At 40.8% G+C, this 25,603-nt stretch overlaps 1 protein-coding gene across 2 annotated transcripts; it reads left to right on the top strand.

Annotated features, from left to right (window-relative positions):
• Window positions 1-10,427: 10,427 nt before the first annotated feature.
• TFAM (transcription factor A, mitochondrial) lies at window positions 10,428-25,388 on the top strand. 2 transcript variants are annotated; one of them, XR_009448373.1, is made up of 8 exons: window positions 10,428-10,671; window positions 11,254-11,372; window positions 13,289-13,359; window positions 13,763-13,912; window positions 16,758-16,853; window positions 21,549-21,605; window positions 22,279-24,559; window positions 24,714-25,388. XR_009448373.1 is itself a non-coding variant. In XM_059662681.1 (7 exons), exons 1-7 carry the CDS (start codon window positions 10,571-10,573, stop codon window positions 22,420-22,422), a joined length of 738 nt encoding a protein of 245 aa, XP_059518664.1. In that variant the 5' UTR covers window positions 10,428-10,570; the 3' UTR covers window positions 22,423-25,388. The 2 variants fall into 2 exon arrangements, 1 of the variants encoding a protein (XP_059518664.1); XM_059662681.1 differs by having other exon boundaries at window positions 22,279-25,388.
• The last annotated feature ends 215 nt before the right edge of the window (window positions 25,389-25,603 follow it).

Here is a 25,603-nt window from a genome sequence, read left to right as displayed (position 1 = left end):
TCAATATAATTCTGGATTTCTCCATTCTTTAAGTCAGCTTTCAGGAATATCCAGCAACATGAATTTGGGTTTTATAAATTTGCATAAAATTATAGCTATCCTTTTTTGCTTGTCCTACCTCCTGCTGACTCATAGAATCAGCTTTAAAATAGAGAGCTATATTTATTTTGCATGATGCTGCTACAGCAATGTCTAAAAATAACTGACATGCTCTTAATAATTAAGGCTGCATGCAGACTTGTTCTAATTGAGAAATCACTCAAACTAATTTGAATATCTGGGAACTATTAACATCTGATAGCTCTTTCTAATTTTTCTCTCCCTTCCATCCTTTTGTATACGGATTTTATTTCTTTTCTTCCCCTCCCCCCCTCTATTTTGTATACTTATTTAAAAGGCAAACTCCAATGAAGTGATAACAGGACTTAAGTAAAGGGGAAAAAATCATACATTTTAGTAAAATTTACAGGAAAGATAAGGTAGGAAATATTCAGATTATAAATTTTTCCCTCTATTGCTGCAATAAATTATAATACTTTCGTAATTTTTTGCATGTTTATTCTTTGTTCCCACAGGAACAATGTCTTACTTTTTTGTGCTTATTCAATGCCTATCACAGTACTACTTAATTGCTGATGTGTAAATTGTCTTTAAATATGGTGTTTTCAGTATAATCTTATTTCTAGAAATATATTTTACTTAGGAGTTCAGAATTACATATATATCCTCTTGTTAAACCTATTAGGTGATTGCTTCAATTATAGCTGAATTATTTATCCATTGTAATTACAAAAGCATTACTGGTTTCTTTTAGGAATGTTTTTTCTCCCAGTGATAGCTATGCATCTTATGTACCTAACTCCTTTGTTCATCAGGGAATTACCTTGGTCTCTGACTGCTGCTGCTATTTATTGGTGCTACCTTCGGCTTTACTAATGTGCAAGTGTCAATGAACCATGCTTATTACTTTCATATGTATATTCCAAAAATTCACATGGTTCCCATCTTCATACAAAACTGTGCTTTCTATGGGCAAATAACACTTTTAATAGATAGTTGCTATTTTCTGTGGGGTCAAATTTGTACATAACTGATTTGTGCAGAAACCAATCCTATATAATAAAGAGCTAATATGCTAATGGTCCTCATGCCCTTGCACTGGGGCCAGGGGACCTGAGGCTGCACTGGGGGACCTGAAGCTGCGCCCCCTGCCCAACAGGGCTTGACGGGGAACCTGAGGCTGCGCTCCCCACCCTGCAGGGCTTGAAGGGGGTGGGACCAGCTGGGTCTGAGTCTCACGTGATTTCTAGGTGTGCGTGAGTAGGCGGGAAATTGACTGTGGGTCCCACGGCACACCCCAGACTCTAACAGGAGGGAGATTTTCATATACATGTTACTAATTTTCTTTCATCTCTGACACTTCTATTATAGAGAAAGGGCAAATAGCAATATTAAAATACTTCCTCTAACTAATTCCCTTTTAATGTGCTTGAATTTCGTGCACTGGGCCACTAGTTTTTCATATTTTCTTTCCCTCCCTCCCTCTCTCCATCTGTCATGCTCAATGTAGCATGATAGGTATTATAGGAGAATGAAAGAAATAAAACACTTGGTCTTGTCCTCAAGTACTTTACCATCTATTGAGAAAAAAATATGTACACATAAAAAAGCATTACAGCCCTAGCCGGTCTGGCTCAGTGCATAAAACATCAGCCTGTGGACTGAAGAGTCCCAGGTTCGATTCCAGTCAAGGGCACATGCCCGGTTGTGGGATCGATTCCCAGTAAGGGGCATGCAGGAGGCAGCTGATCAATGATTCTCTTTCACATTGATGTTTCTATCTCTCCCTCTCCCTTCCTCTCTGAAATCAATAAAACTATATTTTTAAAAAAGCATTACAACCCAGAGTGGTATATGATATATCACAAGTAAATAATACAAGCTTACGCACTATAGAAGATCCAAGGAAGATATTATGGACTGGAATTATGTGGTTTCTTGACTGAGTCTGAGGGATAGTTTGATATAATGGGAAAAGTGCAAGACAGTGAATTGGAAGACCAGGTTTTCAGTACCACCCCATGCTAACTATTGTAACCTTATGACTTGGGCTTTCTGAAGTTAATTTTTCTCGGATGTAAATTGGGAACCATGATGATGATATCTTTTCTGCTTTACTTCAATATGTAAATCATAAAATAAAATGATATAAAATCTTTTGAAAACATTAAAATATGATTACAACCTAAGGATGTGTTGTTTTAATTTTTCATTACATACCATAGTATTTATTTTTTTAAAAAATATACTTTATTGGTTTTTTACAGAGAGGAAGGGAGAGGGATAGAGATTTAGAAACATCGATGAGAGAGAAACTTTGATCAGCTGCCTCCTGCACACCCCCTACTGGGGATGTACCCACAACTAAGGTACATGCCCTTGACGGGAATCTAACCTGGGACCCTTGAGTCCACAGGCTGACGCTCTATCCACTGAGCCAAACCAGTTAGGGTGCCATAGTATTTATTTTTATTTTGTTAATCCTCAACCGAGGATATTTTTTCCATTGATTTTTTTTTTTTTTTAGAGTGGAAGGGAGGGAGAGAGAGAAAAACATTGATTGGTTGCCTTCTGCATGTGCTCCAATCTGGGCCGGGGATCAAACCTGCAACCCAAGTACATGCCCTTAACTAGGATTTGAACCTGAGACCCTTTGGTGCATGGGCCAACACTCTAACCACTGAGAAACACAGGCCAATACAATACCATAGTATTTACGCTGAAACACTAAGAAATGTTGAAAAGACAATAGGAAGAGAGGAGCAATGCTGACATATAGTATGCATGGATGCATATTATTTAATAGGGAGAGGAAATTAATGACAGGGCTGTGATACAAATCTGACTTTTTTGTTTGGGGACAATTCATACTATACCTATAATTATTTAGAAGCTAATAATAATTGTTATGAATGATGTAAGGATAATTATAGCCACTATTTATTGAGCCTTTACTATAGGCCAGGGACTCTGCTAAGAGATTTTCATGCATTTTCTAATTTCATCTTCACAACAATCCTAAGAATCACCTATTATTGTTCCCATTTCACAGAGGGGAAAACTTGGGTCAGAGAGGTTGTCATTTGGCAAGGTCACACAGCTAGTCAGTAGCAAGGCAGGATTTGAACCTAAATCTGCCTAACTTCTAAACCAGTAATTCCCATGACTTGGGAATATCACACAAAATGCAATGGTAAACTCCGAGCCAAATGAAGTGGTTCAATGTGTTTATTAAATCAGAAGTAGGTCTTTAAATAATAATTTTTTTTTAAGCAAAGGTGAATTAAGGAATGAAGTTATAGAGGAAACAGAAAGACCAGTTCCTGGAAGACTTTTGTGCCATGTCTGAGAATTTAAACTGCTTCTGTGGGTAATCAGGAGCCACTGAAGGCTTCAGGTACAGAAATGTAATCATCGCCTGCCTGGCACAGAGGTGGAGTTCCATACATACCTAATGAACAATGGGATTTGTCTTTTAGAAAGAGTGACCTGGAGGCAGTGTGGAATACGGTTTGGAGGGAAGTAAGACTGAAAGTAGGACAGCTGTTAAGAGTTTGGGTAAAGATGGCAGAGCCTGAACTGCTGGCATACAGGAGCTGGCTGGTACTGGGCTGGAGAACCAATTATGTGTATCTGCCCAACTTTGGGTTCAGTGACATCAAGGTGATAGTTTGAAATCAGCCATGGTGGGAGTATTTAAGCCACAGATGTTGGCAAACACTACAAAGTAGGTCTTTTTTTTTTTTTTTTTTTTTGAGAGCTGATTTACCAACACATTTGGCCTGAAGAAAAGGTTGGAGAGGAGGAAATATTTATTGGAGGGGTTCATGAGGAATCAGCAATACCTAGCATCAGTTGGTTTGGGGGAGGAGCATCAATGGGGGGGATTATGATTTATCAAGTTACCAGAGGCCCGGTACACAAATTTGTGCACATTGAAAGGAAATTAATTAGAAGAAATATTTTAATATCGCTATTCGCCCTTTCTCTATAATAGAAGTGTCAACCAAATTCACGATTGACAATGACAGATCGAAATGTGTGATTGGCGCCAGCCAGAGCTCTATATGTATCACGCATGCACGAGTCAACTTAGCCTTTTATATATAGAGAAAAAACGTGCTTAATTAGACCTGCTTTCTTTTTTTTTAATTAAATCTTTATTGTTCAGATTATTACATTTGTTCCTCTTTTTTCCCCCCATAACTCCCCTCCTCCCAGTTCCCGCCCCACCATCCGCCCTCACTCCCCACCCACAGTCCTCATCCATAGGTGCACAATTTTTGTCCAGTCTCTTCCCGCATCTCCCACACCCCTTTCCCCCCCAAGAATAGTCAGTCCATTCTCTTTCTATGTCCCTGATTCTATTATGATCACCAGATTATTTATTCACTTGATTCTTAGATTCTCTTGTTGATAGATGCATGTTTGTTGTTCATAATTTGTATCTTTACCTTTTTCTTCTTCTTCCTCTTCTTAAAGGATACCTTTCAGCATTTCATAAAATACTGGTTTGGTGTTGATGAACTCCTTTAGCTTTTCCTTATCTGTGAAGCTCTTTATCTGACCTTCAGTTCTGAATGATAGCTTTGCTGGATAAAGTAATCTTGGTTGTAGGTTCTTGGTATTCATCACTTTGAATATTTCTTGCCATTCCCTTCTGGCCTGCAAAGTTTCTGTTGAGAAATCAGCTGACAGTCGTATGGGTACTCCCTTGTAGGTAACTGAGTTTCTTTCTCTTGCTGCTCTTAAGAGTTTCTCTTTGTCTTTTGCTCTTGGCATTTTAATTATGATGTGTCTTGGTGTGGTCCTCTTTGGATTCCTTTTGTTTGGGGTTCTCTGCGCTTCCTGGACCTGTAAGTCTATTTCTCTCACCAGGTGGGGGAAGTTTTCTGTCATTATTTCTTCAAATAGGTTTTCAATATCTTGGTCTCTCTCATCTTCTGGCACCCCTATAATTCTGATGTTGGTACGCTTGAAGCTGTCCCAGAGGCTCCTTACACTATCTTCGTATTTTCAGATTCTTTTTTCATTTTGCTTTTCTGGTTGGGCGTTTTTAGCTTCTTCGCATTTCAAATCTTTGCCTTGATTCTTGCGGTCCTCTGGTCTGCTGTTGGGAGTCTGTATAATATTCGTTATTTCAGTCAGTGTATGTTTAATTTCTAGTTGGTTCTTTATCATAACATCGAGGGTCTCATTAGATTTGTTGAGGATCTCAATAACTTTATCGGCGGCTTCTAGACAGTTCTTGAGAGACCTTAAAAGTGTGGTTCTGAACTGAATATCCTCCATTGACAGTTTTGTCCTGTTTCTTTGTCTCCGCATTTTTTATGCTTTCTTGGTGCACCCCCTAGTGGTCTTTGTGTGCAGTCCTCCTGTAGTTAAGCCTTGATTGTTGTAGTTAATACTAGGGGGATTTGACCTCCAGGCCAGCTGGCTGTGAGAATCAGCTGTGTCTGCAGTGGGAAAACTTCTGTCCTCTGGGGAGGTGCTAATCTAGCCTTTGCCTGAGGCTATCTGGCAAATGGCTCTGCGCAGGGCTTGGGCGGGGCGGGTGGGTCGCTCGGGCTCGGGATCAACAGGGCGGGCCAGAGAGAGCAGTTATGGCGGCTCTCAGTTCCGTCCCTAGGTGCTCTGCCTCACAGAGTCCCAGCAACCGCTGCAAACCTCGGAGAGAAAGCTGCCTCCGAGTTCCGACCAAAGCCAGACAGTCCCGCTTCTCCTGTTTGAGTCTGGGTCCCTAGAGACTCGCCCGGATCTGGAGCTCAGAGTCTGAAACTCCCTCCCAATTGAAAACAACAACCGCGCCCTCCGCCGCCAGCCCACTCTGCGTGCACTCCGTGCCTGAGTATTTCACTTCAGCACTGCGCCTCCTCTGAGTCTGGGTATGAAATTCTCTTTCCTCCTAGTTGTAGAATTTCCACTCAGCCAGCCTTCCTGTGGTTCTGGATGATGTCTGTTCTGTCTTTTAGGTGTATTTTGATTTGGTTGTTCAAGGCAGCAATCTCCGGCGTTAACCTATGCCGCCATCTTGGTTCTCCCTTCACAGAAAAATTAGACCTGCTTTCTGATTTAGCTAAACTTTTTCCAGCCCAGTGAAGCACCCAACTTCTCTTTCAGGTAATTGTCAGCAACACAGCAGTAAATATCAACATGAAGCAGATTATTATTGTTATATATCATGCAGGGAGAACTAAGGGTAAAATATTTAACTACAGCAGTATTTGACTATATTCTGTGCTGTGAGAAAACCTGAAGTCATTTTCAAGGTCCACCATTCTTTTCAGTCAGGTCAAGTTTCTAAACTTTCTAAATCTCTGTTTTCTGGCTAATGAAAAGAAAACAGAATTCCACCGAGTCTCCTATCCACCTACTCCAGGACTTCTGTGAGGATCAAATGAGATGAGGCACGGGAAAACATTTCACAGACATTTAGTTAGAGTGTGATATGTTTCCACCTGGCTATAAAGCAAGCCGTGTTCCTGGGCTGAAGAAACTCCAAGGAGGCTAGTCACTAGGGAGAGGAAGCCGGGTATTGCTATGTCATTACCTGGCGCACACAGCGGCTGTTTCTGGGCTGGGCTGGGCTGTGGGCCGCATTTTGTGCCATGGGGGTCTCGGCAGCATTGGCTGTGATTTGGTGGGGTATCACTCGGGGTGGTGGTGGGGCCTGTGTCTCACTTGGGGGAAGCCGAGTGCTGCTTTGTGGGTGTCAGGTCCACAGTGCCATTTCTCCATAAATGGCCAGTGCACGTCACAGCAGCTCCTGCACTGACCATATGCCCCCTGGTGGTCAGTGCACGTCATAGCAACCAGTTGGCTGGACACTTAGCATATTAGCCTTTTATATATATAAACTAGTGACCCGGTGCACAGATTTGTGCACATTGAAAGGAAATTAATTAGAAGGTGGCCGGTGAGGCAGGACTGGGCTAAATGGGCCGGACACGCCCTGGAGCCAACCTCCCGCAGTCCCTCCCTGACGTTTGCAGAGTGAGCGGGGTCCCTTCAGCAGGTGGGGTCCCTTGGCCTGGCCTGTGAGAATTGGGCCAAAACTGGCTCTCCGACATCCCCCGGAGTGCGAGAAGGCACTCTGCAAAGCTGCTGTCATACAGGGTGTGGAACGCAAATGCGAGTGTGCAGTAAACCAGATTTGGGGCTGACAGTGCCCCAGGAACAACATAACTCACGGACGAAGGTGGAATCACATGGCCTTGCGAGGAATTGGGTTCCCTCCTCTCTGGTTTCGGGGTGTGTCACCTGAGAACCACCGCTGCCAAGTCACTGCAGCTCAGCAGCTCCTGCATTGAGCGTCTGCCCCCTGGTGGTCAGTTCACGTCATAGCGACCAGTCGGATGGTCGGACACTTAGCATATTAGCCTTTTATATATATAGATTGGCTAAGATGAGTCAAATGATACTGGTACCTCTTAACAGAAGGAGTTCAAGATAGAGGAAAGTGAATTCTGTTCAGGGAAAAAGAAGTATCTGTGGGACATGATGGTATAGATGTCCGGAAGATAGTGGTTATATAGATACTAGAGGCCTGGTGCATGATATTCGTGCGGGGGCGGCGGACGGGCATTCCTCAGCCCAGCCTGCACCCTCTCCAATCCGGGATCCCTCTCACAATCCAGGACCACTGGCTCCTAAGTGCTCACCTGCCTGCCTGCCTAATCGCCCCTAACCCCTCTGCCTGCCTGCCTGATCACCCCTAACTACCCTCCTCTGCTGGCCTGATCGCCCCTAACCACCTCTGCCTTGGCCCCCACCACCGTGGCTTTGTCCAGAAGGAAGACAGGACGACCGGAAGATGTCCGGTAGACTGGAAGATGTCCGGTAGACCTGGTCTAATTAGCATATTACCCTTTTATTAGTATAGATGGGACTAAAAGGAGAGGTCTATATAAAATATGGGAATCATGGCCCGGCTGGTGTGGCTCAGTGACTGAGCATCAACCTGTGTACCAGGAGGGCATAGTTCAATTCCAGATAAGGGCATGTGCCTGTGTTGCAGACTTCATCCCCAGTAGGGGGTGTGAAGGAGGCAGCCGATCAGTGATTCTCTCATCATTGATGTTTCTCTCTCCCTTCCTCTCTGAAATCAATAAAAAAATATATTTTAAAAATATGGGGAACATGAGCATATATAACTGATAGTTGAAGTCACTGAAGTAGATGAATTTTTAACACAAAATAAAGGGACAGACCCTGGGAAGGGCTGTGGTAAGTTTTCATGTTTTATAAAGTAAATATAAATCAGTGGTTCTCAACCTTCCTAATGCCACGACCCTCTAATACAGTTCCTCATGTTGTGGTGACCCCCAATTTCATTGTTACAAATTGAATATAATTAACGCATAGTGATTAATCACAAAAACAATATGTAATTATATACGTGTTTTCCGATGGTCTTAGGCGAACCCTGTGAAAGGGTCGTTCAACCCCCAAAGGGGTTGCGACCCAGAGGTTGAGAACCGCTGATATAAATGAAACCATATATCTTTTTGTTCAAAGACTGAGAAAGTAGGCAGAATTATATTTTCTTTGTAAATACTGCATTTGGAATAAAATCACTGTAATGTACTTTTAAGAATATTGGTATTTGATAAAAACAGGCATGTGATAAATCAGATTTATAAGATCTTTACAAGATTTATCAAAATGACACTTTAAAATGAAATATTTTATAATCCAAAAGATTAACTTATATAAAACATCTGAAAGAGCAAAAACATTCTAAAACTAGAGAAAACAAATTATTTCCAAAAATGTAATTGTAAGGAATTCTATACATACTTCTCTCTTGGCACTAGGTTGTAATTGTGTGTTTCTTTTCCTCTGCCCCTAAATCCTACTGGGAGCAGGGAAATGCTGTGTCTTTTATGTATGTTTGGGGCCTTGTAAATAGTGTGTACTCAGGAGGGGGGGGGGGCTTTCTTTAACGACAGGATGGGAGGTTTGAAAAGAGATGATCCATTCTAGAAGGTCCCTTTCAACCCTGAGAATATGAAAAGGGGAGCTGTGAGCTCCTCACCACTTAAAAGAAGTAGTGAGCTTAGTTCTTTGTAGCACCAAAGGGCCAACGTTTCAAAGCTAACACGGAAAGGAAGCAGGCTCTCAGCTCAGCATCACACAGGTAAGAATTTCCTAACCATTGCAGCTACCCACTAGAGGAAAGACAGGCTGTCTCAGGAGATGGCTGCCTTCGAAGTAACTATAAAGTAAAAGCTGTAAGGATCCCTGGATATCTTTAGTTAGGTCCTCCCAGTCTTTTTCATGCCATTGCCTATACAGGAAATCGTACAGCACATCCATCAAAATCCCCAAGTGTCCTTGTCCCAAGTTCTCAGGGCTTTGGTTGGGAAAACTGACCTAGTACAGATCCTCATCTGCAGTGGGGGGACCTGAATCTCAGAGCAGGGGTGCGGCACTCCTGGATCAAGAGTCAATGCTGGGGCTAGAACTCGCATCTTCCGTCAGCCAACTGGCCAGCCGCCTCCCCAGAGTCAGCAGGTGGCCTGCCAGGCTGGAGGACTAGGTCAGCGTTAGCCGCAGTAGATGGGACGCCGGTCTAGACCAGCGGGGGCTTCAAATGTGGTCCCGCGACCACTGCACCAGAACTTGTCAAACCCTGAGGTGCGGGTTAAAAACGCAGATTCGGCCCTGGCAGATGTGGCTCCGTGGGCTGGAGCGGTTCCCCTGCACCAGAGGCTGCCTGTTCGGCCCAGGGCACACGCCTACGACGCGGGCTCCATCCCCGGGGTGAACGGGAGGCAACCATTCGGTGTTTCTCTCTCCCATCGATGCCCCTCTCCCCCGACTTTCTAAGGTCAATAAATCATAATCTTCAAAACGAAACGCAGATTCATGGGCACCACACTGAGTCAGGCGCTTCGGTCCGGTCCGGAAGCACGCATTTTTAGGTTTGAAAACATGCTCCCCTCCACTCCTCGGCGGCACTTTTGGCACCTGCTGGCCCCGAGCGGCTCTGCAGGGCGCTCTTCGCCTGCCCATCTGACCTCAGAGCAGCGTGGGCGCAGGCCGTGCCGTCTGGGCAGAGCCGTCTGTTACGCACGAGCCTAGGCAGGCGCTGGCGGCCGCACGGCGGTGCCCAGTCCGGGTGAGGCCGCCGCCGTCGCTCCACCACCTCCTGGCCCGGCTGCGGAGCCGACTGCGGAGGCGGGGGCCGGGGCCGAGGCGGTTCAGCGGCGCCCCTTAGAGGCGAGGCCCCCGGCAGGCGCGCCGGGCTGCGGCTTCCCCACTCCGCTCCCGGGCACCGCCCCCTTTCCTGGAGCCCCGCCCCCCGGCGGAAGTCACTACGGCGCCTGCGCCGATGCCTCACCCCGTCCCCTACCTACCAACCGGAGTAAACTTCCCATAGTGCCTCGCGAGTCCGGGTTCGATAACAAGCTGGGAAGGTTGGACGCGGGTTGCCTTTGTTGGGGTGGCTCTGCTGTGCCAGGGCGCTCTGCGAGCTTGGGGTCCGGCCACGACCTCGTGGGGTGCCATGCCGCTTCTTCGGGGCGTGTGGGGAGTGCTGAGCGCCCTGGGGAAGTCCGGAGCAGAGCTCTGCGCGGACTGCGGGACTCGGCTGTGCGCACCCTTCAGGTAGGACCCTCGCCTGGACCCGGCGGCGGGGCGCCCGACGCCCTGGGGCCGGGATGTAGACGGTGTCTCCCACCTTCTGTCCCTCCCAGAGGTCAGGGACGCTCAGACCCTGTGGTTCAGACCTCGACCTTGCCAAGGGAAGGGTGCCTTTGCAGGCCTGACTCCAGGAGGAGTACCCCGCGCCTTGCTTCCGGCGCCCTCCCCCTCCATGCGGCCTCCGCGCACCTGGCTCCCCGGCGGAGCACCTGGTTCCCGGGCCGCTCTTTGTAAAGTCGCGCCGACAGTCTCCCGCCTTCTTCTAGGCATTGAGGAGGCGGGGCCCCGGAGCTGAAGTACATGTTTTCTGCACTCTCTGCCCTTGGGGTTGGGTGGTGGGGGGTGGGGGGCTTCAGTTTTGCAGGCTCTTCCCTCTGGTTAGGGCACGATTGTCAGTGTCACTAGCTCTCGGGGTCTTGTCAAAGGTGTCAGATACATAGCATTTTGATCACCTCGTATTTGGGGCCTATTGACTGATACACATGTGAATATGATTGGCGCTTAAGTCCTTGACATTGGTTCTTTCCTTTTTTTACTTACATGCAGATTTGTGTATATACCCAGATGGTTTTCATCCACGTTGAGTAGTTATCCAAAGAAGCCAATGACTTCTTACGTTCGATTTTCTAAAGAACAGCTAGCCATATATAAAGCTCGGAACCCAGGTAAGGAGTTGGGGGGCTGGTGCCCTTCTCTGATGCAATAAAGCGCTCACTGAGCAGTTAAGCCGTAAACTTGATGTACACTGCCAACCATCCCTTGACTGCAGGAACATAACCTTCTATTTGAGGGTCTGTGAAATAGCAGGTCTAACATATTTTTCACCGAGTAGAAATGTTTTTGTTCTTAATCCTCACCTGAAGATATTTTTCCATTGATTTGTTGTTGTTGTTGTTTTTTAGGGAGAGTGGAAGGGAGGGGGAAGAGACAGAGAGAGAGGAAGATCAGAGACACATTGGTTGGTTGCCTCCCACACGCCCCCAACCAGGGCCAGGATGGAGGCTGCAACCTAGGTCTGTGCCCTTGACCAGAATTGAACCCACGACCTTTGAGTCCCATGGCCTACGCTCTATCCACTGAGCCAAACCAGCAGGGCAGAAATGTTTTAAATATAATTGAGAACTAATGCCATAGCTGGTTTGGCTTAGTGAATAGAGCATCAGGCTGCGGACTGAAGGGTCCCGGGTTCGATTTTGGTTAAGGGCACATGCCAGAATTTTGGCAGCCTATTCTCATCATTGATGTTTGTATCTCTCTCTCCCTCTCTCTTCCTCTCTGAAATCAATAAAAAAATATTTTTTAAAAAGAGAACTAATGAAAGATATTTTAAAAATAGCAGCATGTAGAATACAAAGCAACTAGGGAAGAAGTTATGAAAAAGCTTAATTTGGGGCCTAGTTGCCATTGGCTTAGAGGACCACCATGAATCATTTTATCTCTTGCCTAGTCCCTTCTGCCACAGGGAATTTTTAATGGGAGTGACAATGAAATAACTTCTGTGGAAGTGTTCTGTAAACTGTAAAGGTCTATACAAATCACTGCTAACGCAAGAGCTTTTGTGCTGAAAGATTTCCAGGTTGGATGTTTGACGACTCCCTAGAAAGGCTATAGGGCCTTCATTTGAGGTTGTAGTGTCAGGATAATAACTAAATTAATAATAGCTAACTTTTGCTTATGATTTCTAAAGCCCATTCACAAACAATACATCACAGGGCACTTCTGAAAATCAAATGAGATATAATAAAAATTCTCATAAAGAATTGGTTTATGAGACATAATTAAGGGCTCACACCTTTTTAAAATGTAAGTGGTTTGTTAAAGTATTTCTACCCTTTTTAGTTAAGATGAGGAAGGACATGGGGAATAATGACTTGATTTTAGAAAAGTTTAGCTTGTTTGCAACTGGTATTTCTGTAATTCAAATCCAAGATGGTGGTATATGAATCAAGACTGTATTTTGTTCTTTACTCAGATGTTATGAACTTAATTCCTAAAAGGCTCGAAAAAAATGTTTGACTGAAATATGAAGTAAAGAACGTGAAGAAATTGATTACTGTACTGCTTAAACTAGCAATCAAGTTCTGAGTACTGTTTTGGTGATATCTGATATACTCCTTGGCTATTAGATAAAAGACTTTAACAATTTGGATAAAGCACTAAAGTTATATATTTATTTATTTATTGTTATTCTTAACCTGAGGATATTTTTCCATTGATTTTTAAGAGTGGAAGGAAAGGCGAGAGACATAGAGAACATCAATTGTTTGCCTCCTGCAGGTGCACCGACCTAGAGTCAGGGATGGGGATCTAGTCTGCAACTGAGGTATTGCCCTTGACCAGAATCGAACCCGAGACCCTTCAGTCCTTGCGTCAATGCTTTATCCACTGAGCCAAACTGGCTAGGGTTAAAGTTATTTAAATTGGTTAAAGAAAAGCTAAATCATTGTATTAAGTTGTGTGTGGTATAGAGTTGTCTAATAAAACTTACTTTTAGAGCTGATGTGTTATGATTTCCTGGAAATCTTTAGGAGTTATTCATGAGACATAAAGTTGTGACATCTTTTCTCATTCCAATCCATAGAAGCGAAAAATTCAGAACTAATTAAAAAAATCGCGGAGATATGGAGGGAACTTCCTGAATCAGAGAAAAAGGTAAGCATGTAGGTTTTCAACATTGCTGGCCAGTTATTCTGCAGGTGTCATGCCCTTTAAAGGACCAAATGACCCAGAGATGATGTTTTTGTTGTTGTTTGATTTTTAAATATCTATTATATACAAAGGAACTTCATACCTTCTGATCTACATAAATGATGATAATATGGATGCGTGGGGTGGTGATGAAGGGTTGGCAGTAATGTGAAATTGAAGACTACTTGCTAAACTCTCAAGTTGGTTAGCATGTATATGATGAAAAAGCCATGATTTTGGTCCATATAATGTGATCTCAGAGCACATTTTCCACATGATGGTTCAGTCTGTCTTTATCTGAAGTCATGCAAGTTGTCTTTCCTTGGTAGCAACAGTTTATTGACTTACTGTTTTTATTTATTTATAGATATATGAAGATGCTTACAAGGCAGACTGGCAGGCATACAAAGAAGAGCTAAACAGAATTCAAGAACAGCTTACTCCAAGTCAGAAAGTGTCTTTGGAAAAAGAAATGATGCAAAAACGTTTAAAAAAGAAATCGATATTAAAAAAGAGAGTGAGTATCATAGAAAAAAATATTTCTATTTTTTTCCTTTAACAAAGAACTGGCCGAAACCGGTTTGGCTCAGTGGATAGAGCGTCGGCTTGCGGACTGAAAGGTCCCAGGTTCGATTCCGGTCAAGGGCATGTACCTAGGTTGCGGGCGCATCCCCAGTAGGGGGTGTGCAGGAAGCAGCTGATCGATGTTTCTCTCTCATCGATGTTTCTAACTCTCTATCTCTCTCCCTTCCTCTCTGTAAGAAATCAATAAAATATATTTAAAAAAAAAACAACAAAAAAACAAAGAACTGAAATTTACATAACTACATGAATATAGGGCGCTTTCTCTTACTTTGATGCTGTGTGTGGTACTATATGGTAGAATGTCAGGTGCACTCTAATTAGGAACAGTGGGATCATCCTCTTCCACCACTAGGACCATTGTCATTGAGTCTGTCTTGGAAACTCTTGTTGCCACTTCGGGATGTATCTGATTTTAAAATACATAGTTAGGACTGGCATGAAAGCTATAGGAACAGCCAAATCTTGGATAGTAAAAACCTTTGTTTCTGAGTTTTGTCTAGAATAGCCTACTGATTTGAATTGTTCTAAAGGTAATAGTAAATGTGATTCTATATATTGCTGAATAGACTAAATTTATTAGCACGTCAGGGAAAAGTGCCTATTGTAGCTAATCAAATAAGTCCCTTTAAGATGAAATACTATTTTTCCTCATTAGAAACTCTACATAGGGCCCTGGCCGGATAGCTCAGTTGGCTAGAACATTGTCCTGATACACCAAGGTTATGGGTTCAATTCCCGGTCAGGGCACATTGACTGGGAATTGAAATAAGAAACAGCCAGTGAATGCATAAAATAAGTGGAACAACAAATCAATGTTTCTTTCTCTCTCAAATCAGTAAAAAAAAACAAACCCAAAAAACCCATATGGTTCAAATTTTGTGTTTCCTAATTTAAGTATTAATCCACATAAATTCCATCGTTTGAAAATTAGACATTTTTGTATTAAACCAGAATTAGGTATGAAGCAGTCAGCTTGCTATCTAGTTCATATAGTATAGAAAATGTTCATCAGAATTAAAACTATTTCTCTGAAAAAGTAGGTTAGAACCTTTAATGTCAGATGCCAAGATATGTATTCCTGATCCTAATGTTTTAAGTCCCCCTTAGGACTCAGCCAATTTCAGGTCAGTAATCTAAGGTTGCTGATCCAGTTAGTAAAAGGATTGAGTAAAGTACCAGTAGTGAGAAATACAGCCTCTGCCTTAGGGACGGTATTTGGAGGGCTGAGTACTAAAGTTTACTCTCCCTTTCTTCTTAATGCATGCAGCCAGTGCTGCGTGGAGAACACCCGAATGGGGATTAGACAGAAAGCGTTTCCCTTTCAGATATTGCTTGTCTTCCTTTCTCTCTTCTGGCATTCCCATTATGTTTTTGTTACACCTGTTTTAGTTGTCCCATAGTCCTGAGTGGTCTGGGTTTTTTAACCTCCTCATCTTTGTTCTCTTTATTTTTGGGTTTTCAAGGATTCTGTTAATATGTCTTGTAGCTCAGATTCTTTCATCAGCTATGTCCAGTCCAATAAGCACATCAGAGGCATCCTTTATTTCAGCTACAGTGTTTTTGCTTTCTAGAATATATTTTTATTGATTTTTAGAGAGGAAGAGAGAGGGAGAGAAAGATAGAAACATCAGTGATGAGAGAGAATCATTGATTGGCTGCCTCCTGCATGCCCCACACCAGGCAGGGATCAAGCCCATTAGCTGAATTGAACCATGACCTCCTGGTTCATAGGTCAATGCTCAACCATGTCTGCTGGGCTTCTTCCTCTACTTTAGATACTGAGTAAAAAGAATTTAGCCCATCTCTTTTCTTTCTTTCTTTTTTTTTTTTTTTGCGTTTTGATGAGCACATTTATTGGAAGGGTTGGAGAAACATAAAAATGCCACTTAGCTTAAGAATTTATGAGTTATGTACAAATAAACTCATTTCAGGAGCAGAAGAATCTTTGGTCATGTCTTAATATCAAAAATTATACAGGTTTCTCTTTGAATATCTTCTATCTTTAAAGACACAATCATATAAAGTCCTAATTTCCACACAGGATACATTCTTTGTTTCAGCCAACTCTCAATGGAGGGGCAACTAGCACAACACCATCTCCCCGGACAAAAAGCATTGGAATATTCCGTTTTGTTGATTTATATATCTCTTCATATATTTCTTCATCAATTTCTATAGTAGTCACAGTTTCTCCCACATCTCCCAATATCATATTTAAATGTGATCATGGGCCTGGGTTGCAGATTCGTTCCCAGCCTGGTCGGGGTGTGTTTGGGAGGCTGCTGATCCATGTGTCTCTCTCACATCCATGTTTCTCTCTTAGCCCATCTTTGGGGGTTAAAGATTGAGAGACATGCAGGGAAGGAAATGAAATGAGAGATGATTAAACAGATAGTCTAGTGTTCACAAGCTGTGGTGGAAGCATGTAGTAGTTTGGCCAAGGAAATGGTAGTGCCCTGTAAGAATGAAACTGAGATTGTCTTATTTTTTAAAAAAGATTTGTACATAGGTGCTCAGTTAGTCAGTTCATGGAGACCATGAAAATAATATGTAAAGGAAATGTAGGGAAAATAACTCAAAATCTATTATGTTTTTCAAAATAATGCTATCAAATTCTGACCTCACGAGGGAATAATAGCATACTTTATATAAGAATCAGAACATTCACATTCAAGAACATTCTGCATAATGCATAGTAGTGAATACAGTTTCTGTAAGTAAAATTAAGTCTCAGAGATGTTAAAACTGTATCTAACTCTTCCATTTTCACTTCTCAGGAGTTAACACTGCTTGGAAAACCAAAAAGACCTCGCTCAGCTTATAACATTTTTATATCTGAATGCTTCCAGGGAGCTAAGAATAGTTCATCACAGGTAAATAGATCTGCATTTATTTTTTAAATGTTTATTTTAGTTTTAGAAATAATTAGACAGGAAATGTTAGTGGTGCTTTTGCTTCTTCTATCATTGTCTTTCTAGGTTTACTGATTCTGTTATAGAGTCTTCCCCAGTGACGATACATGGGAGATTAGTTTTTAGAGTTCTTGCATGTCTGAAAATGTCTATATTTTCACATTTGATAGTTTGGGCATAGAATTGTTTTATGTTCTTTGAAAACTTAAAAAAAAATACTCCTTTTATAACTTCTGTATTGCTTTTGAGAAGTATAAAGCCATTTTGATTATTGGTCTTTTGAATATCTGTTTTGTTTTTGTTTTTTTCTCTGTTCTGATTCTAAAACTTTTACTGTTTGTTTAGCATCTTCTGAATTGATACTCTAATTTTCTTGTCTTCTCTGTATTTCTTAGCCCTTTTTGCCCTTCTTTTTGGGATACAGTATACATTTTCATGTAATCTCCCTGTTTCCAGCATGGCATCACCTCCCCCACTACACCTGGTATCCACTGAGTAACTCATATTGTACTGTTGTGAGAGGATAAATGTCCTAGAATCTGCCCGTAGTGGGAATTTAACCTTTTTATAAGCACTTTCTATCAGGCCTCCTCACTGTACCTCTATTTTATACCTTTCTGGTGCTGCCAGTTCCTGAGCTACCTCAGAATTCTACGTTGTAAAACACTTTGCATTTTTGGCTTCCCCACTGCTGGTTTGGGAATAGCTTTCATGAGTTAGGTAAGCCAGGAACCATGGCTGCATCTGCTTTTCAGCTTCCAAATTTTTGTGTTGATAGTGCTCTCTCCTGTTTTCTTTGTCTGTGTGGGTTTATGCCTTAAATGTTTTTGTTTATTCGTTTAATGCTTTTTATTTTAAAACTAGAGGCCCGTTGCACGAAGATTCACGCAATAGGCCTTCCTTCCCCTGGCTGCTGGCACCGGTTTTCCTCCGGCACCTGGGACCCAGGCGTTTGGTCCGGCTGCAGCAAGGCTTGGCTTCTCCCCTCCCGCCTCAGTGAGGCTTGGCTTCTCCCCTCCGCCCGCAGCGGAGAAGCCAAGCCTCTTCAGTCTTCAGTCTTCACTCCAGCCGGAGCCTTCAGTCTTTGCTCCGTGCCTGTGTATGCAAATTAACCGCCATCTTTGTTGGGTTAATTTGCATAGTCACTCTGATTGGCTGGTGGGCTTAGCGGAGTAACACCAGTTTGCATGTTTCTCTTTTATTAGTGTAGATAACAAATTTATTGCTCACAGTTTTGGAGACTGGGAAATCCAAGGTCAGGGTGCCATCACAGTTGCCTACTGATGAGGACCCTCTTCCTGGTTCCTGGCTGGTGCCTTCGCAGTATGTCCTTACGTAGTGGAAGGGCTCATTTAATGGGGTTTAGGAGGGTTCGATATGGTCAAGGGCATATGCCTGGGTTGCGGGCTTGAATCCCAGTAGGGAGCGTGCAGGAGGAGCTGATTGATGATTCTCTCTCATCATTGATGTATCTATCTCTTTCTCCCTCTCCTTTCCTCTCTGAAATCAATTAAAAAAAATTTATATATATCCCTAGCCAGTTTGGCTCAGTGGATAGAGTGCCCATGGACAGAAGGGTCCCGGGTTCGATTCTGGTCAAGGACTCATACCTCTGTTGCAGGCTTGATCCGGACTCATGGGGGAGGCAACGGATCGATGTGTCTCTCTCACATTGATGTTCCTTTCTCTCTGTATCTCCCCCTCCCTTCCACTTTCTCTAAAACTCAATGGAAAAATATCCTTGGGTGAGAATTAATAAAATATATATAACTTTAAAAAATTTTTAAAAGAAAAAGATTATGAAAATATTAAAAGCATTAAAGTAATTCCTTCCAAATCTAAGAGTCAGAGCAGTTATTTAATGATTAACTGTCCCTGAATATTAGAAATGTTTATGAAGATCAGTTAAAAATGTTTAAAACATAATGGTTATGTAGTCTGAGGTACTATCTGGTACCTCTGTTTTTTTTTTGTTTGTTTTATTTTTTATTTTTGTTAAATACATTTTATTGATTTTTTACATAGGGAAAGGGAGAGGGATAGAGAGCTAGAAACATCGATCAGCTGCCTCCTACACACCCCCCCTGGGGATGTGCCCACAACCAAGGCACATGCCCCTGACCGGAATCGAACCTGGGACCCTTCAGTCCGCAGGCTGACTCTCTATCCACTGAGCCAAACTGGTCAGGGCAGGTTACCTCTGTTGTTGTCAGTAGGAAAATAAAATTCATTCAAAGTTCTGCTCAGAAATAATGGCCCTCTCTCCTTCACATTCCCCTTCTTCTGCCCCTCATTTGCCACCCACCCACCTTCCCTTTATTCTCTGAGCTCTGGGAGCAATAGCATAGGCTGCGTGATGTGCACTGACTCTGACTCGTCTCTGCCTCTCTTCCAGCCATGGGGTCCCTGTATCCCTTTATTTTATAGAAGAACCAAGCCTAAGGGAGGTAATAGGTCTTTTTTTCTGAGTCACTTAATTAAAGTTAGCTAAGTAGAATTGAAGACGTGTTGTATTGTTCTTTTGACTACACCTAAACACTTTGGCACCCATTTTAGAACAAAACATTAAGTTACAAGAAGTTAGACTACAACATAATATACTTGAATATTAGTATTTCTGAATTAAAAAAAAAGATAAATTTTATCTGCACAGTAAAGGAAATCATCAACAAAATGCAAAGCAATCTATCAAATGGGAGTAAATACAGGCAGTCCTCGGGTTACGTCAGACTCGATGTATGTCATTTTGTGGTTACGTCGCCATCTCCCATTTATTTATAAAAAGAAATATGCCATCATTTTGACATATGTACATATGTGCTTTATGTTTTTTATTACTTATTTACCACAAGTAAAGGTCAGGAATTGTTATCTTTTAAATTTTTTACCGTTTCATTTCATTACTGCTGTGTATGTGCTCCACGTGAGTGACGTAGGTGCTTATGTAGGTGGGTTCTATTGTATTTGCATATTATATATCTGATAAGTGGTTAACATGCAAAATATATAAAGAATTCAACTCAGCAAAAAAAAAAAAAATCTGATTAAAAACGGGCAAAGGATCTGAATAGACATCTTTCCAAGGAAAACATAAAGATGGCTAACAGGTATATGAAAAAGATGTTCAACATCACTAATTACCAAGGAATTGCAAATCAAAACCACAGTTCACCTCACACCTGTTGGAATGACTGCTGTCAAAGATAAAAGTAATGTGTTGTGTGGATATGGAGAAAAGGAAGCCCTTGTGCATAGTTGGTGGGAATGTGAGTTGCTGCAGCCCTCTATGGAAGACAAACGAGTTCCTGAAAAACTTAAAATTAGAAATATCATATGTCCAGCAATATTACTTCTGGGTATGTATCCAATGAAAAAAGAAAGCACTAACTTGAAAAGATATCTGAACCCCCATGTTCATTGCAGCGAGATTTACAACAGCCAAGATGTGGAAGCAATCTAAATGTTCATTAGATGAATGGATAAAGAAACTGAAGTAATTTAGCCATAAAAAAAAAAAGAAATAAATCTTGCCATTTGCAACAACATGGATTGATCCTGAAAGCATTATACTAAACTAGAGACCCAGTGTGCAAATTCATGCACCAGTGGAGTCCCTAGTCCTGGCCTGTGGGATTGGGCTGAAACCGGCTCTCTGACATCCCCCGAGGGATCCTGGATTGCGAGAGGGCGCAGGCCAGACTGAGGGACTCCACTGGTGCGCAGTCAGGGCCGGGGAGGGATGCGGGAGGTTGGCCAGTTGGGGAGGGATCGTGGGAGGGCTCCAGGGCATGCATGTCTGGACCATCTTGCTCAGTCCCGATTGGCCAGACCCCAGCAGCAAGCTAATCTAGCAGTTGGAGCGTCTGCCCCCTGGTGGTCAGTGCACGTCATAGCAACTGGTCGACTGATGGACTGTCTGCCTCCTGGTGGTCAGTGCACTCATAGTGAGCAGTTTAGTGGCCTTAGAATATCATTAGCATATTATGCTTTGATTGGTTGAACAGGTCAACCAGACACTTAGCATATTGGGCTTTTCTTATGTAGGATGAAATAAATCAGACCACAGAAAGACAAATACCATATGATCTCACTTATATGTGGAATCTAAATAAAATAACTGAGCTCATAGATAAGGAAACAGATTGGTGATTGCCAGGCATGGGGGTGGATGAGATGGGTAAAGGTGGTTAGAAGGTACAAACTTCCACTTATAAAAAAGTCTTGGAGATGCAATGTACTGCATGGTGACTAGAGTTAATAAATTTGATAGTTGCTCAGAGAGTAGACCTTAAAAGTTCTCATAAGAAGAAAAAAATTATGGTGACAAATGTTAGCGACTTACTGTGTTGATCATTTTAGAATATATACAAACATTGAATCATGTTGTACACCTGAAACTAATACAATGTTATATGAAAATTATATCTCAGTAAAAAAGATAAGTATCTTTATTCCAGTCATTTTGTATATTTTAAGTTTAATTTAGAAAGAAGATATTAAGAATTGATGAGGCATTAATATCTGAGTATGATAAAATGATGTAAAAATGATGATTTTTAGTATCTATGAGTTTTTTTGAAATGAGTAATAAAAAAATATTTTTCTTTAATCACTTAAGTCCCTGGATCTGCTATTTAAACATATGTTGTTTTACAGGTAAGGCTGAAATCTATACATGAAAGCTGGAAAAATCTCTCCAGTGCTGAAAAGCAAGTAAGTATGGTTTTAGTCTCAAATATCTAGTTAGAATATCTGTGAGAGAATGTATTAAAGCAGTGGTTCTCAACCTTGCTAATGCCGCGACCCTTTAATACAGTTCCTCATGTTGTGGTGATCCCCAACCATAAAATTATTTTTGCTGCTACTTCATTACTGTAATTTTGCTACTGTTATGAATCGTAATGTAAATATCTGATATGCTATATGTGTTTTCTGATGGTCACAACCCACAGGTTGAGAACCGCTGTATTAGGGCAAGGCTTGATTCATGTGAAAACAACCTTATATTACTTACAATACAGTTAAAGTATTTTTAAATAATTTCATATTCCTAGAATCAATTTGGCTTTTTTCTTTTGGTAGTTTTTAACTGCAAATAAAATTGATATTTAAAACAATGTCCCACCAAATTCAGTGTCCAGTGTATGCAGTGACAGTCACACTGTGCCTCTGCTCCTTCCTCACAGCTCAAGCCCTAAAATTGTAACAATTTAATTAACACAAATCTTTATCTCTTACCTTATCTCACAAAAACATTCCTTCTCCAGTCCCCCTTTACACATGTAGAAGAAGAAGGTAATTTTTATAGTATATATGGAAGCATTTCAGAAATTATTGGCGAAGATTCTTCTGAAGAAATCATTTTAACAATTACACTTTTTCTCAGGTATATATTCAACTTGCTGAAGATGATAAAGCTCGTTATTACAGTGAAATAAAATCTTGGGAGGAACAAATGGTTGAAGTTGGACGTGAAGATCTTCTTCGTCGCAAAGTGAAGCCCCAGTCAAAAAGCACTGAGGAATATTAAATAGAAGATTGAGTTATGTCCATAATGGATAGACAAAAGAAACCAATTAGGTCTCAGTATCTGAAACTGTTATAAAATTAAAAGGATAAAGCTGGTCAACATTTTATAATTCTTTTTTCTCTAGCCCATGGACTTCTGCCAGTTCAGTACATTTTGTATTGGTATCTTGCTTTGGAAAACTCAAACATAGAAAAGTTCATCCAAAATTTATTTTGTGTTTAGCAACTACTGAGGATCAAAATAATCATGAAATGTATCAGTAACATTTTACCTTTGATAAAGGTGAGTCAGACTGTGAAGTTTTTTTATAATATTTGATGATTGTGGAAAGAGTATTCTTGTTTCCTTATATTATGGAGGCAGGGGTTTCCTATTCAGAAGTGTCCCAAGTTGTAGAGCCAGAGTGTTCTGTGATTAATTGTGCATTTTTTAAAGAGCACCCAGAGCTCATTTAGGTAAGCTCCAATCCCTAGGTGTACTTTATATTCAGAGCTGATGGTTCTACAGGCAAGGGCTTGCTGGTTTCAGTTGTAATTTTTTGTACAAAAGATGGAGAGATTTGTGAACCTTTTCTTCATTGTCTTTTTTCCTAAAGTAAAAAAAAACTAGGAAGTATATACTAAATCAATACATATTGTTTTATTTTTCATAGAATACAATTTTTGTTTCCTAATTATCTGTTTAAAGTAAAACATTTGTTTTACAGCTTCTTTCTGTCTTTTTTTTTTTTTTTTTAAGTAGGGATTTATATTCTGAATTATTTTTTCTCTCTCATGTGAGTATATTTATCCAGAGAGAACTTGTCTGGTAAGTTTTAAAATGAGAGATCCAGAAACAAGTTTCCAAAGTCTTTAGACTTCCAACCTGTAATTTTAAAACATTTTATATAAGATAAAAGACTATATAAGGGACAGCTAACTCTGCCCATGGGCCAACCCATCCCACTGCCTGCTTTTCATGGCCTATGAGCTAAGAATGGTGTTGGCCATTTTAAAAAAAGAATATTTCAAGACACATGAAAATTAATATGTTCAATGTTCATAAATAATGAATGAGTATGAAATACAGCCATACTCATTAATTTATCTGTTGTTTATGGCTGCTTTTGTGCAACAGTGACAGAGTTAAGGAGTTGCTTCAAAAACTAGTTTGCAAAGCCTAAAATTTTTACTGTCTAATTCTTTACAGAACAAGTTTGCTAACCCATGATCTACAGTATAGTGTAGTATGATAATATGTTGGGATTGGTTTTTTAACTGATTAAGAGGTTTCTTGTTTTAGAATCTTTGTCACCATTGTCTTAAGAGGAAAAAGGTCAAGTCACAGAAGAAGCTAAACAAACTGTTGCTCCACCGTGTTAGCAAGAAAAATAATCTTGTTTCAAATTACTTTGTATGATAATAGAGTTCCATTTAGTGTGAATGAAATTCTCTTCAATTATTTCCTATGACTTAGTAAGCGAATCTTAAGAGTTTTCCAGTTAGCACATATCACAAAAACCTTTCCATCTTTTACCACTTGTTTATCCTTTTGAGAGTCAGCAAAAGTTTTCAAAATTCACACTTCCTTTTTGAGCAAAACAATTCATCTTTCATCATTAGTTCATAAGAATAGGATAACCCAAAATTTATACGTATCTTATATTATGCAAACTATTTAGGAATTCGGGATTCTAGATCTGCAGAAAAATTTTGAGGATTTTTGTTGTTTGTGGATAGAAAATAAGTAAAAAGTCATGACTTGTTCTATACTGAACTTGACAAAAGTATGTACTGAAGAGAAAAATATAAGAGGAAGCTTAAGATTTAAATATTTGCAGTTAGGTGTTTTCAAACAATTATCTCCTGTGGTTATGAATACAGGACAAAGTTGGCTACGAATTAAATAGATACTGTGGGGAGAGGAGTTGGGGAAGAAGAGTTGTGCTAGTGTCCATCGCAGCCTTCCTCAACGGGGTTTCCAGGAGAGATTAAGCCCTAATTCCCTGTGGCATATAGAATGGTACTGACTATGTACCATATTTAGGAGAATGGAGAACTCATTCAAGTTGTATATTGTGTTCTGTGCTTCAGATGAGCCCAAGGAGCATGTGGGAGTCAGTGTTTATGATGTAGGATGGGTGAGGTTAAGAAATTGAGTTATGTAAACATCTTTGCTATTACTTTTTTCTGTGCTCTTTTAGCATCCAACTACATAAACAGTTTTATACAGAAAACATTCAAGTCATATCTTCCCAGTTATATTAGGAAGTTCAGTGATGAGTAAGTTCAAGTATTGATAATTTAATAAAGGGGAAAAAATATGTGAAAAGAGCTAGAGCAAAACCATTTTATGATAACATCAAATTTTATTTGGTTTCCTTTGTTTCTAAAAGAATGTCAGTTTTAATGCTTTAAATATTAAGATAATCTGAGTCCACCCCTTGCTTAGTAAATTTAAGTACATGTTGAAGACTGGTGTGCGTATACCAAATGCCTTCCAGTTTAACAGTATTTCCAAATTTTCTATTATGAAGAATAAGCAATTAGGTCAGTCACCAGTGGCCATTCATCTAAAGCCTTACTTTTTAGACCTAAGTTGACTTAACAAAGTAATTGCTGTAGAAGCTAAAAGAAGAGTGTGCTACAGGGAAAGATGCTGAAGAATTGAAGGTGGTGTTTATGCTTTTCTGAGCATATGCTGTTCAGAGACATAAAGAGATTTCTATACTTTCGTTCATTAGACTAGTATTAGGTTTGAAATAATTTGATGGCAGGAGAGGGTTGTGTGATAATTCTACTTACTGATGTTTAAAGGATATTGTGTGAAGATTCAGCCTACCGTAATCATGTAAATTTTGCTATTGCTTTTGGCTAAAACTCCCTTCTTGAAAATGCCATTTTTAAAAAACAAGGTGTATTTTTTATAGTTGCTACAAATGTGTGTATTTAAATTTCTGAATTAAAATATAAGTTGATTTAAAGTAACTAGCAAATTTTACTGATTTTTTTCTGACATTTACCTTACATAAAATTAATCACCACCAGGAAGTTTTTATATATTAAGTGATAGTACCCATTGATTTTCATAATTTTATCAATATTAACTGTGAGGATATTCTCTTCCGTTCTTTCTCTCTCACAGCCACTCGCCCTTCTTTTTATAGCACCAAACTCTTACAGACAAATTTGAAAGTATTATA

Source organism: Myotis daubentonii, chromosome 13 (genome assembly GCF_963259705.1).
Source record: "Myotis daubentonii chromosome 13, mMyoDau2.1, whole genome shotgun sequence".
In the NCBI taxonomy this organism is placed as follows: Eukaryota; Metazoa; Chordata; class Mammalia; order Chiroptera; family Vespertilionidae; genus Myotis; species Myotis daubentonii.
This window is presented reverse-complemented; position numbering and strand designations above follow the sequence as displayed.